This window comes from Rhinoderma darwinii, chromosome 4, assembly GCF_050947455.1.
Source record: "Rhinoderma darwinii isolate aRhiDar2 chromosome 4, aRhiDar2.hap1, whole genome shotgun sequence".
Lineage (NCBI taxonomy): Eukaryota > Metazoa > Chordata > Amphibia > Anura > Rhinodermatidae > Rhinoderma > Rhinoderma darwinii.
The window spans coordinates 281,275,767-281,288,969 of NC_134690.1; the positions used below are offsets into that span (position 1 = coordinate 281,275,767).

The 13,203-nt window shown below is 39.0% G+C and overlaps 1 protein-coding gene across 1 annotated transcript in view; it reads left to right on the forward strand.

Annotated features, from left to right (window-relative positions):
• Positions 1–13,203, forward strand: part of LOC142760534 (scavenger receptor cysteine-rich domain-containing protein DMBT1-like) — an 88,212-nt gene that overhangs the window by 59,025 nt on the left and 15,984 nt on the right. Inside the window, exons 17-20 of the mRNA XM_075863728.1 lie at positions 5,643–5,957; positions 7,844–7,876; positions 12,651–12,692; positions 12,777–12,930. Of these exons, the coding sequence (XP_075719843.1) occupies positions 5,643–5,957; positions 7,844–7,876; positions 12,651–12,692; positions 12,777–12,930 (544 nt within the window). The remainder of the gene's footprint in view (positions 1–5,642; positions 5,958–7,843; positions 7,877–12,650; positions 12,693–12,776; positions 12,931–13,203) is intronic.

The window sequence follows — 13,203 nt, forward strand, 5'->3', positions numbered from 1 at the left end:
TTAAAGGGGGTATAGTCGGCCACGTTGATGGGTAGCATGATAGAGGGAATACTCCCTTTCAACATCTTCAAAGCAGACGGAGTACTTAGATGCTTATCTGCTGCCCAGAACAGCTATGCCACTGGAGCTTCCCTGCGGTAGCCCAGTGAAAAAGATGTCCATATAAAAACAGTTGAGTCACTGAAACTACCCCAGGAAAGCTCCAGTGACATTGCTTCCCCAAGAGAGATAAGTAGCCTGAACTCCGGCTGCTTTGAAGATCTTGAAGTGGGGATAGTTGTTCCTACTTGCCTGCAGGGAAGAGGCAGCTCGGTGGATAGCACAGAGTGAGGGTGCTTGGATTCTGACACTGCTCCCCGGATCCTGTCACCCTACTCTACTCTACTGCCGCTGTCCTAACCGCAGAGACAGTGTCCCTCCATCTGTCCTGTCAGAGAAGAGTTGGTGCAGTGTCAAGTGAGATTTCCGACGTAAATGTTTATCAGAGGCCAGTGAAAGATGCCATACAGTGGCATCCGTCACTTATAGGCTATTATAGCATTCATCAAGCATAAACTTTTTTTACTGGATACCTCTGGATAGAATAGTGCAGTCGACTAAGAAATGTTATACCCAATAAATACTGCCCAAAGGGGGTCAAAAGGAAACTGTAATGCTAGCCTATGGGTACATTTGATGTATGCGCCGGTGGCTTTACCGACGCATGCGTCAAATATACAGGGAAAAGGCAGTGTGAAACTAAGTGACCGCACAGTAACTGCAGGAGGTTGCTGGCGCTGCCCAAAAATGTAGGAAAATTATTTTTTTTTTAAATTAATTATTAAATATTTAACCAACATACTTGGTTTCACACACCACTTCCTTAATTGATTCCATTCCATCGAGGACTATCTTATAGCAGGTTATGACACTGACAATAGTGCTGTAAGTGGCAATGATGTATGATGACAGACAACCGTTAGAAGGCTGTGGAGCTGACATTGGTAATTAGATATGTGGGGGCCCAAACAAGTCGAGCATTTCCATTATGTCAACAACTTGAAAAGGGGTAGTAGAAGGGCCCAAGGGCAAATATTAAATAAATATTGCTCTATGAAATTATGAAATGAATCCTCCCCCCCCCCCACCCCCCCCAGGGTCTACAAAGACATTTAATAAAGCAAAAAATGTTGGGCCCCAGTCAATAGTCACCTGACTCTTTTCCTTATTTTCTAGTACTTTTAAATGAACTATTAAGACTAAGTAACAAACGAAAATAATAATTCTATTTTCCTTTCGTTACAAAACATCAGTGTAAATAAAAAGGACCAATTAATGTCAAATCACATTTCTGATAATAAAAGTGAAAAACTGACAGGCAAGTTAAAGTGTATGTTCACAAATGCCAGAAGTCTAGCAAGCAAAATGGGGGAGCTGGAGGCCTTGATACTGGAAGAAAATATAGATATAGTTGGTGTTGCTGAAACATGGCTGGACTCTTCACATGACTGGGCTTTAAATCTACAGGGTTTTACAGTTTTTCGAAAAGACAGGACAAATAGGAAAGGTGGTGGTGTATGTCTGTATGTGAGAAATGATATGAAGGCGAGTCTGAAAGAGACAATAGTGGGTGAATACTGTGAGGAGGTTGAAACCTTGTGGGTGGAACTTGAAAGGGAGGTAAACACTGAAAAAAATACTTTTGGTGTAATCTATAGACCCCCCAATATAACTGAGGAGATGGAAGTTCAGCTATATAAACAGATGGAGCGGGCTGCACAGGCGGGTACTGTAGTGATAATGGGAGATTTTAATTTCCGGGATATTAATTGGTGTCATGGTTCAGCTTCAACTGCAAAGGGGAGACATTTCCTCAACCTGTTGCAGGAAAATTTTATGGGCCAGTTTGTGCAAGACCCGACTAGAGGTGAAGCTCTGTTGGATCTGGTAATTTCTAATAATGCAGATCTTGTTGGGAATGTCAATGTTCGTGAAAACCTCGGTAACAGTGATCATAATATAGTTACATTTTACCTATACTGTAAAAAACAAACGCAGGCTGGGAGGGCAAAAACATTTAATTTTAAGAAAGCCAATTTCCCCAGGATGAGGGCTGCAATTCAGGATATGGACTGGGAAGAACTAATGTCAAATAATGGAACAAATGATAAATGGGAGATTTTCAAATCTACTTTGAGTTATTATAGTGCAAAATTTATTCCTATAGGTAACAAGTATAAACGACTCAAAGTAAACCCCACATGGCTTACACCTTCTGTGAAAGGGGCAATACACGACAAAAAAAGGGCATTTAAAAAATACAAATCTGAGGGTACAGCTGTAGCCTTTGTAAAATATAAAGAGCTTAATAAAATCTGTAAAAATTTAATAAAATTAGCAAAAATACAAAATGAAAGGCGGGTGGCCAAGGATAGTAAAACAAATCCCAAAAAATTCTTCAAGTATATAAATGCTAAAAAGCCAAGGTCTGAACATGTAGGACCCCTAGATAGTGGTAATGGGGAGTTGATCACAGGGGATCAAGAGAAGGCAGAGTTACTAAATGGGTTCTTTAGCTCTGTATATACAACAGAAGAAAGAGCAGCTGATGTAGTCGCTGCCAGTGCTGTTAATATATCAGTTGATATACTGAATTGGATGAATGTAGATATGGTCCAAGCTAAATTAAATAAAATAAATGTGCACAAGGCCCCGGGACCAGATGGGTTACACCCTAGAATTCTTAAAGAGCTTAGTTCAGTTATTTCTGTCCCCCTTTTCATAATATTCAGAGATTCTCTAGTGACTGGAATAGTGCCAAGGGACTGCCGCAGGGCAAATGTGGTGCCTATTTTCAAAAAGGGCTCTAGGTCTTCCCCGGGTAATTATAGACCAGTAAGCTTAACATCCATCGTGGGGAAAATGTTTGAGGGGCTATTGAGGGACTATATACAGGATTATGTGACAATAAATAGCATTATAAGTGACAGCCAGCACGGTTTTACTAAGGACAGAAGTTGTCAAACTAACCTAATCTGTTTTTATGAAGAGGTGAGCAGAAGCCTAGACAGAGGGGCCTCTGTGGATTTAGTGTTTTTGGACTTTGCAAAGGCATTTGACACTGTCCCCCATAGACGCCTAATGGGTAAATTAAGGACTATAGGTTTAGAAAATATAGTTTGTAATTGGATTGAGAATTGGCTCAAGGACCGTATCCAGAGAGTTGTGGTCAATGATTCCTACTCTGAATGGTCCCCGGTAATAAGTGGTGTACCCCAGGGTTCAGTGCTGGGACCACTATTATTCAACTTATTTATTAATGATATAGAAGATGGGATTAATAGCACTATTTCTATTTTTGCAGATGACACCAAGCTATGTAATATAGTTCAGTCTATGGAAGATGTTCATGAATTGCAGGCAGATTTAAACAAACTAAGTGTTTGGGCGTCCACTTGGCAGATGAAGTTTAATGTAGATAAATGTAAAGTTATGCATCTGGGTACCAACAACCTGCATGCATCATAGGTCCTAGGGGGAGCTACACTGGCGGATTCACTTGTTGAGAAGGATCTGGGTGTTCTTGTAAATCATAAACTCAATAACAGCATGCAGTGTCAATCAGCTGCTTCAAAGGCCAGCAGGATATTGTCGTGTATTAAAAGAGGCATGGACTCACGGGACAGGGATGTAATATTGCCACTTTACAAAGCATTAGTGAGGCCTCATCTAGAATATGCAGTTCAGTTCTGGGCTCCAGTTCATAGAAAGGATGCCCTGGAGTTGGAAAAAATACAAAGAAGAGCAACGAAGCTAATTAGGGGCTTGGAGAATTTAAGTTATGAGGAAAGATTGAAAGAATTAAACCTATTTAGCCTTGAAAAAAGACGACTAAGGGGGGACATGATTAACTTATATAAATATATTAATGGCACATACAAAAAATATGGTGAAATCCTGTTCCTTGTAAAACCCCCTCAAAAAACAAGGGGGCACTCCCTCCGTCTGGAGAAAAAAAGGTTCAAGCTGCAGAGGCGACAAGGCTTCTTTACCGTGAGAACTGTGAATCTATGGAATAGCCTACCGCAGGAGCTGGTCACAGCAGGGACAGTAGATGGCTTTAAAAAAGGGTTAGACAATTTCCTAGAAAAAAAAAATATTAGCTCCTATGTGTAGAAATTTTTCCTTCCCTTTTCCCGTCCCTTGGTTGAACTTGATGGACATGTGTCTTTTTTCAGCCGTACTAACTATGTAACTATGTAACTATGTAACTATTTCTAACAAAGTAGATATAAAAAAAGAGAATCAGAGAAAAGGCAGAGAAGTGGTTAACTGGAGTAGTGGTGCTCATGCTACTCTTTTTCTGTAATATCTGTGAAGAGAAAAGAACCCTTTTTCAGAGTCCAAAAAACTGTAAGGAGGAAAAGCAAAGGATAATTGCAGTAGGTGTGCTGAATGCTACGCTCACTGGGTGCATCTGTGTAGCATCTTGTGAATGACAAGGGCAATTGGGTTCTTCAGAGATACTATGGAGTGACAGGAAGATGATAAGGTAGTGAGTAGAGCATTCACCATACCATACTGTCAAAGATGGAAACTTATGGTTCACCGTTTGAAAGATCAATTATTTCATTCATTTCTCTACGCTTGAATAGATTAACATTTAAATATTAAAATAACAATCTATGTATATCTCGAACAATATTTAATATCCAAATCACGCTAAATGAATAAACAATATACAAAATGTGGTCTGAAATACAGTTAGGTATCAGACCAGACAGTTTTTGGAACTAAGTTTATTAATGCAATAATGTCTGACAAAACCGAACTCAAACCACCAATCTCTATTAATAATAACTATTGCTTTAATACATTAGGACATAATCACCCCATATGTATTTGGGATATAAATAATAAGTGTTTGTGTTTTTATATCATTAATAAATATAGGTAATTATTCATGCATATCGATAGGACCACAGGCGCTCAATTATGCTCTGTGGGAAATATGGATGCAGCAATGTGAACGAACACCAACACTCCCCTGCAAACAGGGGCACATGACCCCTCCCTTCTCAGGATCTGCAGTTAGTCCCCCCCACCAAACAAAAATTGACCACATTTATTCAATAACCTGTTGATAAATAAGGGGAGTGAGGATGTATAGGGGGAGTATGCGCCATTGAATGCAGGCATAATTTATGGATTCAAAAAATAATAATAATAATGGTCTGCCTTTACATTTTTTGCCGATCAGTGTTTCCCTGTGTGCTTAATAATACTAGGCTTTGGTGAGAAAAGGAGCAACAGGGGACAAATAAATGTATAATTGTCCATCCAACAACTATTATGCAGAACTTTAGGAATGAGAGGGAACCACCTTTTAAAACCACCACTTTGGGCACCAACAAAGCTTTTGCCACCCATGTGATAAATCCTTGTGGTGGAAAAGTATGTCCTTTTATCTTGTGTACAATTTGAATGTTCTCGATGTCAACATGCAGATTATATTTTTTTATAACTGACATTTAAAAGTTATCAGATGCAGCAAAAATATAATTGACAGTTCATTCCTTCAGCATAATTTTTTTTTCTATATTTTATCAAATGTGCCATTTTTAATCAAATAATAAGGGTTTTTCATTGTGATATTTTTTTAGAAATTCATCCTGTGCGACTTGTGAATGGCAGTCACGCATGTGCTGGACGAGTAGAGATCTACTACAACAATACATGGGGAACAGTATGTGATGATGATTGGGACATTAATGATGCACAAGTTGTATGCAGACAGCTGAACTGTGGATATGCCGTTTCTGCTTTACAAGAAGCATATTTTGGACAAGGTTCTGGCAGCATTTTGCTAGATGATTTGCAGTGTTTAGGAAGTGAACAGTACTTATGGCAGTGCCGTCATGGGGGTTGGGGCTCCCATAATTGCACTCATAGAGAGGATGCTGGAGTCATCTGTTCAGGTAAGTTCTCAGAGAAATCACAATGCTGAGAAATAATATTGGAAAGAAGTGCATTGTAGAATTTTTATTTTTGAAGAAGTCTTAAAGTGTACTTATCTTACGTAAATACAGCACCAGAACCAAGCTCAGTAGATACATACAGTATCAGAACCAAGCTCAGTGCCTACATAGAGCACCAGAACCAATCAAGGTACATATATACAATACCAAAACCAAGCTCCCTACATAAATACAGTCAGAACATATGTATACAGCACCAGAACGAAGCTGAGCACATATATACAGTGCCAGAATGGAGCTCAGTACATAAATACAGTACCAAAATCAAGCTCAGTTTAACCCCTGTCATATACGTTTGTATATAATGGGAACAATTCTGATAAAAGGGGTTCCAAAAAAAATTATACATCAGAGAACTGATGTTATTTTTTAATATCTAACCATAACTGCATTTTAAGTCCAGTTATATTTGAACATGGAAAAGTACTGTACATATCCGAGTTAAAACCCGTAGGGAATTCCGAGTGAAAAAAACACACCAAATTGTGGTACAGATTTGTGTCCAGAATCGCCGCTGTGGAAAGCACAGCAGAAAAAAAAAGTCAATACTTAGCTCACTAATGATATATTCAATGGTTGGCACTCTAATTACAATATTTCTCATGCTATGTGATAGGAACGTTGTACTCAATTGTATTTATATGGAAGATCATGGCACATAATCTGTTGCAAGTAAAATATTTTTCATTAAATTGGCAATTACCATGTAGTATCAATGGACCCAGTTCTATATCTGGATCGTCAGTCATCCCGTTCTCTGCACCTCATTATTCTTGGGTCTCTGACACTGCAGGTCATTGCCTTGAAAAAGGTTCTTGAAAGAACACTACATGGATAATTTCCAATTTAATAAAAAATATTTTACTTGCAACAGATTATGTGACGTGATCTTCCATATAAATACTTACCTCACTGGCATCGCCATAGGGACATGTTCCTGCTCGCCACCTCTGGTCTCCGTGCAGCTCGGTGTCGTGTAATGATGCTGCAACCCATGTGACCGCTACAGCCTGTGATTGGTTGCAGCAGTCGCATGGGATGAAATGCTGTCCCAGAAGGGCAGCAGCACGGGGAACAGCCGGGGGAACTAGAACCATCGCTTTGGCTATGCCAGGGAAGTAAGTATGGACTTTTTTCTATGAAATTTAAACAAGAAAAGGGTGTTAGTTTTCTTTTTAGATTTTTACATTTTGTGCTTCAGAAACACAGATTTTTTGCTGTAAAAATCACATTTTGCAACTTTTACCTCCCCAATGAACTCAATGGGAAAAAGCCGGCAACAAAAGTGCAACAATTGTCAATGAATGCTGCCGATTAAAAATCTGCATCGCAGGTCACCCTATGCATGTTTTCCCAGCAAATTTTTTCAACATCGTACAAAATCGGCATCTAATCTGCCCCGTGTGCACATACCCTACCACTGAAAACAAGTATGGTAAGGTTACCAGTTTCTGAACCCTCGCACATATTGCTTTTGATTGAAAGACACTGTTTGGGTGCTAGAATGTGGATACTAATAAATAGCATATATATTATCCAAATATAGGAAACAGAAGCCTGGGTTTTATGTGGCTCAAACCATATTTTTATAAAAGCGGGGTACCTGCTAAGAATTTTCCTGTTCTCCACTGCTGGTGTCCATTGCTCCCGGTTGCTGCTATTCATCTATATAACATTGTTTCATGTAGTCACATCCACCAACTGCAGCCATGAACATTATGTTTCTATAGATGAAAACCACATTATTGGAGAATATCTAATAGAAACAAATGTTGCAGTATTATTTTCTAACACTTGTTAAATAATATACATATTTTGATTTTTAGGTGCTACAAATGCAACTGCACCGACTCCAACAGGTAAGATCAAAATATATTTATTGGAACTGATCCAAAGTCTTCGCCTATTAAATTATTAATTGCACATACAAGTAAACATGAAATGTGTTAAATAGTAAACTACATATTAATTTTAACCCTTTGTGGACCCAGATAATTATGGCCTTTAAGATGCATTTTATTAAGTTTTTATCTCACCGTTACAAGAGGCATTACATTTTTATTAACATTTCTTGCCCTCTAGCCAATAGTACTTGAACCCCACTCTTTTAAATAGTTAGAGTACTGCTACTGTTTTCTAATTAGGCACGTTCTCCAATTAGAGTACAGTTGAAAATTTATATTTAACCGCTCACTAGAGTCTAGCTTTGACTTCATACATCTTATGACATGTCATAGAGACATATCAGACATATATGTATTTGAATAACTATGAAAGGGCTGATTTCTTGTACAAAAACAGAGAGGTCCTTCTGCAAAATGATTGTGAGCCCGGGTAAAAGGTTGCTGCAGAATCTTGGCTATCAAGCATAGCCTTCAACTGCGGGTGATTGCGCGGGCACAACTGCTGCCCTCACATGATCATTGAGACATACCTGTAAATGTATGCCAGTGCCATACATTTCCGAGATAGCAAAATGGTCCAAATTTATTCTGTTTGACAATAAAAAAAAGTCTAGATAAAGGGGTGTGGCTAATGGAAGATTAATATGCGCCAGATTTTATTAATGCTGAAAGATTTATTATTATACAATTTTTTTTGGTGCCAAATAGAGGTAGTGTTTGAAAGAGAAAAGTCTGTAACATGTCTAGCGAGATTCACTACATTTATATTATAGTGTGAGTCACTGCGATAAATTTGGCACAGTCTCTGCCTGTCTTGTATAGTTTTATTCTGTTTATTTTACATAGTTACATAGTTACATAGTTAATAATGTTGAAATAGACACAGGTCTATCAAGTCCAACCTATTATCCTACCGTGCTAATCAAAAGGAAGGCAAAACCCCCTGGATCAAGATCCCATCTCCAGAATCTAGTACTCATAACATGTAAAATCATATTTTTCAAGAAAGGCATCAAGGCCCTTCTTGAACTTTGGTGAAAGAATCAACATTCACACCATCCTGTGGCAGAGAGTTCCATAGTCTCACTGCTCTCACAGTAAAGAATCCCCGTCTGTGATGATGGTGAAACCGTTTATCCTGTAGACGCAGAGGATGCTCCCTTGTCCTTGGTACAGGCCTAGGTGTAAAAAGATCATTAGAAAGATCTCTGTACTGCTCAATTATATATTTGTACATTGTAATTGGATTGCCCCTAAGCCGTCTTTTTTCCAAAATGAATAGCCCCTAAACAGTCCCTATCTTGGTACTGCAATCCTTCCATTCCCTTAATTACCTTGGTTGCCCTTCTTTGCATCCGTTCTAGTTCAGCCATGTCCTTCTTGTACACAGGTGCCCAAAATTGTACACAATATTCCATATGTGGTCTGACTAGTGATTTATAATGAGGCAAAAGTATGTTATTGTCATGATCACCGATGCCACTTTTGATGCATACCATGATTTTAGGACAGTATTAAAGTGACACTCCAGTTACCACAGAAAAATAAACTAGCGATAGTAGAATGATTTTTAACTCACCTCTTGTCCATCTTGTTGGTTCTTCTCTCTTCATTGCCTCATTCATGATCCCTGTTGTCTTCCATCTAACATGGCCGCCGCTGTCTCAGACATGCACAGGGAGCGTAGTCTGCATGTCTGAGACATGCCCCCTTCTCCTTCACTGCCCTCTAATGGACCAGCGCTGATGACATCAGCGCTGGTCCATTGCTACTGACACTCCAGAGGACAGTAAGGTTGGGTTCACACGACCTATTTTCAGACGTAAACGAGGCGTATTATGCCTCGTTTTACGTCTGAAAATAGGGGTACGATACGTCGGTAAACATCTGCCCATTCATTTGAATGGGTTTGCCGACGTACTGTGGAGACAACCTGTCATTTACGCGTCATCGTTTGACAGCTGTCAAACGACGGCGCGTAAAAATACAGCCTCGTCAAAAGAAGTGCAGGACACTTCTTTCAGACGTAATTTGAGCTGTACTTCATTGATCTCAATGAAGCACAGCTCAAAATTTACGGCTGTCAGAGAAGCCTCGCAAAATGCGAGGAGGAGCATTTACGTCTGAAACGAGGCAGCTGTTTTCTCCTGAAAACAGTCTGTCTTTTCAGACGTAAATGACAGCTAGCGTGTGCACATACCCTAAAGGTGGAGGGGGCGTGTCTGTCATGCAGACTACGCTCTCTGTGCAAGTCTGAGACAGCGGCGGCCATGTTGGATGGAAGACAACATGGACCGAGAACAAGGCAACGGAGAGAAGAACCAACGGGATCGACACTAGGTAAGTAAACAAAAAACATTCTACTATCACTAGTTTATTTTTTTGTGGGGACTGGAGGGTTGCTTTAATATATCTGCCCCATTATATACAGTTAAACCTCTCCATCATATATATTGCATACTGGCCAACTTTGAGAGGACCCCCTCTAAAAGAACACTTTTAATAAAATTTTTGGTGGTCCTCCCAAAATGTTTTCACTATATAGAAAAAATATATAAAACATAAAAACAAAACATGATTTGAAGCATGATTCTAATAAAATGCTATGACATGCAATGCCATATAACCGGTTAAAGTCTGGGGTGTTTTGATCCTTTAGGACCAGAAACGTTTTAGTTTTTGTTTTAGTGCAGGTTGGTTTGATTGCTTTATCGGATCACATTTCTCACATGGGACATAAAATTACTGCTCCTAAATATAACTTTGTTTTCATTGGCGGACACACAGTGTATCTCTGCTTTAGCATAATATCATTCTCATATTATAATATAATACCATAAAGACAAGTCAGAAGTCTGCATAAGTCTGTGAGTGGGACATCCACTGATCAGTTGAAAAAAGTGGATACGAGCACTGTTGTGAGCACTGTGCTTCTTTAACTATAGACATGAGATCTTCAAATCTCCAAGCTTATGTAGGTAGGTTGGCTGTAGCCATACTTAATTATTACAGAATTATTAAAATTTTGTCCTGTTTTTTTTTCTACTAAACAAAAACAAAAAATTTAAGAATTTGTCCAAAACTGCATAGAGATTTATATATAAGAACAAAACAATTATCAAAGCACCTGGAAGGCTGAAGGAGTCATATTATACCATAAGGCTGGTTTCCCACAGTGCAGATTTGCTGCAGATTTTGCATGTATTTTTTAAAGGGGTTGTCCGAGATACGATCATATTTTCAAAAACCCCTTTAATGCATTTAATTTATAAATGTAAATACATTTGTAATATACTTACATTTTCCAAAATGGCCCCGTTTCCAGATCCTGCCGTGGGGTACTTGACTGGTGACGTCACTCTCTGCACTGGCTCTGCCGCTTTGTTAATCTTGAATTCTTTGCCGGGTATACGACACGTCACTTGTCACGTGGTGTATATCGGCTTGTTCTGCTTCACAGCCCGTAACGAGCATGCGCTGTCACTGCTGTTCTCCCGGTCCCTGCTGTTCTCGAGATAACAGCAGGGGCCACGCATGCGCGTTACAACAGACCAAGCCGATATACACCACGTGACAAGTGACGTGTCGTATGTCCGGCAAAGAATTCAAGATCAACAAAGTGGCAGAGCCAGTGCAGAGAGTGACGTCACCAGTCAAGTTCCCCACGGCAGGATCTGGAAACAAGGCCAGTTTGGAAAATGTAAGTATATTACAAATGTATTTACATTTATAAATTACATGCATTAAAGGGGTTTTTGAAAATATGATGGTATCTCGGACAACACCTTTAAGCCAAAACCAAGAACGGTACCTAAACAGAAGAAATATATCAAGAAAGGCCTTATAGGTCTGCTCTCCTGGATCCAATTCTGGTGTTGACTTACAAAATGCAGGCAAAATCTGCACTGTGGGAACCCAGCCTAAGGGCAAATTCAGACGTGGTGGAATTGCTGTTGAATTCCGCTGCGGACAGTCCGCAGTGGAAATCTGCAGCAGCCGGTTTTTTATAGGTTTCTATACATTTTTAGGTAACTTAGGTCAGACGTTGCGGAAAATAACAGTGCAGAATTTAGGCTGCGGTGCAGAATTTTCCCACCGCAGCATGCACATTATGTTGCAGATAAGCAGCGTATTTCTACTGCGGATTTGAGCCTTTACAACGCAAAGGCTGAAATCTGTGGCAAGTCCGCAGTGATATCCGCAACGTCTGAATTACCTGTCAAATAGGAAAATGTTTCAGCAAATTCGCAACTAATCTGCAGCAACATTTTCAGCTGAAAAATTCCACCACGTCTGAACATGTCCTAAGACTCCATCAATCCTCCAAGAGTAGGGCTTGACACCTTGGTTCTCATTTTTTAAAACTGTCTCATAGAAAAAATAGCCATGTTGTCCATAGCAACCCATCAGAGTTTGGCTTTCATTTTCTAAACTGTTTTGACACAAGGCATTTTGTTTCTAAAATTAGAAAACTTTTAATAGCTGCTTGTTTTTATTGTTTATGCATGGTAATCATTACTCTTATTTTAAATGTATTTGTACGTAAAGCTTTGTCTCAAGCAGGCACACATTTTATAAACAGAATAGGAAATTTTCTCTTAACCTTTTATTGTAATAAATCATTGTGAAGTATAAATAGTTATATATTTTAATGTATTGTGAAATATCATGTAGTTACTGTCCTTACAGCAGTACATTTTGTTATATTTATTTCTCTTTGATTTTCAAGGTGCCGTAAATGTCTCTTTGCCTAACCCTTGGGTGACATCAGGTGAGTAATTGCATTGTATTTTTACTTGTATGTGTTGAGACTGATCCAGCTAGAAAATTTCACATGCGCTTGCTTTTGTTGTAGCACCTAACTATACATGTGGAGGAGTTCTAAGTGAACCATCTGGAGTTTTTACCAGCCCATTTTTTCCTGGATTGTATCCTAACAATGCTTACTGTTTATGGGAGATCAGAGTCTTGCCTGGGCATACTGTGGATCTATCTTTCATATATTTGGAGTAAGTGTTCATATGTCTCATTCATATGTGAATGTGAATATTTTACTTTGGAGTCTCTTTTGTGTTCATTTAACATATCTATCCATCCAACAATTATTTTCTGCTGCCTCTCTCTGCCAGTCTCTTCACTGGCTTCTAGTGAACATGTCAATAAAATTCAGATTGCTTTACTTAATCTGTTTTAAATAGGTAACGGGCACGCTTATTTCAGTGTGCTGTCCCTTATTATTTAATGTTGAATAATTAGAGCATATAATTGTGGCGCAAGTATGA